A 3,127-nucleotide genomic window follows, 5' to 3' on the forward strand; every position below is an offset into this window, starting at 1 on the left:
AGAACTGAACTAGAACTGAACTAGAACTGAACTAGAACTGAAGTAGAATTGAACTTGAACTGAACTAAACTAGAACTGAACTAAACAAGAACTAAACTAGATCTGAACAAGATCTATTAAAAATTCTAAAAAAAAGAAACATATCATGACCAATGCAATTCACTTGAACCTCATCAGTTCGACAAATTGTCTAAATTAAAATTAAATCACACTTTTTATTTGGAAAGCTAAAAATATAAACATTTATTACATAAAAAATAAACACAATTATTATTAATCAATCGACTTGTCTTTTCGTATAACGCGCATGACGTGAATGCACAGTTTGTACTTGATCTCCTGCTGCTACCTGCAACTGCTGCTGATGGCCCCTAACTATTACTGTATTATCCGCTGATCGGCAGGGTTGCTCTATTTCTTTCGGTGGCTGTGAACTCGGTATGGGATTATGGGGTTTATAACGATAAGCCATCCACATAAACAAAACCATATCGACAAACATAAGACCAGCGAATAGGAAAAATTCATTAGCTTGAGATTTAAAGAATTTCAATTCTGCAACAATCACCACAATAACATTACCAAAGGCAACTGTTAGTAGCCAACAGGCCTGTAGCACGGATTTCATGGTAACTGGCGACTGGGAGTAGGAAAATTCCAAACCCGTTACCGAAAACATAACCTCACCCAAAGTCATAACTACATATTGTGGTATTAACCATAAAATACTCATAGAATTAGGTTCGGTTACCTCTATGATTTTGGTAACTATATCATCATTTGCTTGTCGTCCTATAATCAAGGAGTAAATACCACCATGTCTTAATTTCTCTTCGTGTACCTTAACATTGTCCACTAGAACTTCATAAGTAGTGGCTCGTAACTCAATAATTTTTCTATAGTTTGCGGGTTGCTTTGATTCTACATCTCCCGATTTACTAACACGCCATATGATTTGACGATATTTATCTAAATTAGCTAGATTTCTCACTAACGGTGCTGCTTTAGAGGATTTTTCCAATCGTTCCTCATAGATTTGTATGCTCTGATCAGGATATGCACTTTGTAGAAATATACTGTAGGCGGTGGTTTCTTTAAAAATGTAAGTGCCTGTTTCGAATTTGGGACAATCTGGAAAGGGAATTTGTTTTCTTTTAGTGTAAACATATTGTAATTTTTTTTATTTATAAATAGTTTACCTTCTTTGTCAGCTTTAATAGTGTAATTTACGGACAGTTCTTCATGTTCCACTTGGATATATTTGTTGGACCAATAATTTATGCCTTTTAAAATAATTTCTGGTATTTGCTTATTATTGGTGTTAATAGTATATTGACAGCCCGGTACACCATTAAATATTCTCAACTGAATAAAACCGGGTTGGGGAAGTTCAGGATAGGTTTTCTAATAAAAATGTAAGTATATGTATATATGTTAATTTTCAAATACTGATTAATCTATACTTTAGATGAATTCTTAGCCTGCCCAATACACTAGTTTATTGACTAGTCCATACATCATTCTATAAACTAGTTCATGGCCTAGTCCATACATCATTCTATAAACTAGTTTATGGACAAGTCATTAGACTATATAAAAACTAACATAGATACTAGTTCATAGACAAGTCAATGTGAACCATAAACTGGTCAATAGACTAATTTATAGAGTAGGCTTATTCGAAGACAATTCAATGGTCTGGCCAATAGATTAGTTCCATTTCTATTAAATGTATATTCCATAGGGTAGGCAACAGGTAAGAATTGTCCATACATATATTAGTAAACTAATCATATACCTACTAGTCAATAGTCTAAATAATAATCATAAGACTAGTCTATTAACTAGTTAATAGTCTATAGACTGGTCAATATTCCTATAGACTATGTCTATATGAAAACCATTAATTTCCAAACCAGCCTCTTCCTATTTATATGTGACGTCATAATATTTATTTGCATAACAACAGTAAGCAACAACAGTTTCAATAATACTCATTTAATAAAGAGAGTTAAATATAAACAAACGCGTATACACACATATGCATGATGTATGTATGTACATCTCTCACATGCTTTTTCCTAACCATCAATCACTTTTTGCATTGTGACGTCATTTGTTATTGTTTTGGTTTCATTGAGAAAAAGAGGAAGAAGAAGAATAGTAGTTTAACTGTTTCTTCAAATTCCAAAGTTCAATTACAAACATCAATCAGTGTGTAAGTGGTATTTGCAAAGATAACAAGTTGGATAAAATTAAAGTGTAAATTAAAAAGTGAATAAGAAAATGTGTTAGTAAAAGCATAAAAAAAATTAATTGTAAATGTTTATTTAAGAAATTAAAAGTATTTAATACATAAAAAGAAGTTGCAATAAAAGTTGTTAAGAAATTTATAGTGTGCACTTGTTGCTCTTCCTCAGTTTTTACGGGAAAAAGTGTTAAGTTTTTTGTAAAAATAAAACAAAACAAATGGTGGTTTGGTTTCAACAAATCCTAATACTGTAAGTATAATACGTTATTGTTTATATTTTAATTATACTCTAAGATAAGTGTTAAATATAGTGGCTCAATGTTTAAAACTAAAATTAATGTTTGTGTGATGTCAAAAAGTGTGGCTACTAGCCGTACTACTGGCATAAATCATTGGGCAGTGGTTTAGGGGAAAACTGTTGCCAATTGGCTTGGAATTATTTTTTTTAGTTAATGTAATGTTGCCCATACATGTATCCACAGTAAATCACTTAAGTTGTACGTCTCTTAGTCAGTGGATGAAAAAGGTCTTTTATTTATTTTATACTCTACACCCTGTTGTTGAGAGTGTAATGCATACATATGCATACATATACATACATATATGTAAGTATGTCATATGTAAGTTGTATCAATGTCGCCAAATGTTATCAAATTTGTATTTTGTTTGGATTTTGAGCCAGTAGAATATTTATTACACTGAGGGCGAGTTATTCTGATAAAGATAATCATCATTCTTTGGTTAAACCAGGTTTAATATATGTGTCGTGTTACTTAGGGCGAGTTTTTCCGATAAAGATAATCTTCATTCTTTGGTTAAACCTGGTTTAATATATGTTTCGTGTTTTTCAGTTATCAGTAAAGTTACTTATTATCT

The 3,127-nt window shown here is 31.4% G+C and overlaps 1 protein-coding gene across 1 annotated transcript; it reads right to left on the minus strand.

Annotated features, from left to right (window-relative positions):
* Positions 1 to 198: 198 nt before the first annotated feature.
* On the minus strand, positions 199 to 2,105 carry LOC111676682 (peptide transporter family 1-like). The gene is made up of 3 exons (XM_046947061.1): positions 2,097 to 2,105; positions 1,200 to 1,404; positions 199 to 1,131 (listed from the first exon to the last, which is right to left on the minus strand). The coding sequence occupies exons 1-3, from the start codon at positions 2,103 to 2,105 to the stop codon at positions 278 to 280; spliced, it is 1,068 nt and encodes a 355-aa protein (XP_046803017.1). The 3' UTR covers positions 199 to 277.
* Positions 2,106 to 3,127: the final 1,022 nt, after the last annotated feature.

This window comes from Lucilia cuprina, chromosome 3 (genome assembly GCF_022045245.1).
Source record: "Lucilia cuprina isolate Lc7/37 chromosome 3, ASM2204524v1, whole genome shotgun sequence".
NCBI classification, from domain to species: Eukaryota; Metazoa; Arthropoda; class Insecta; order Diptera; family Calliphoridae; genus Lucilia; species Lucilia cuprina.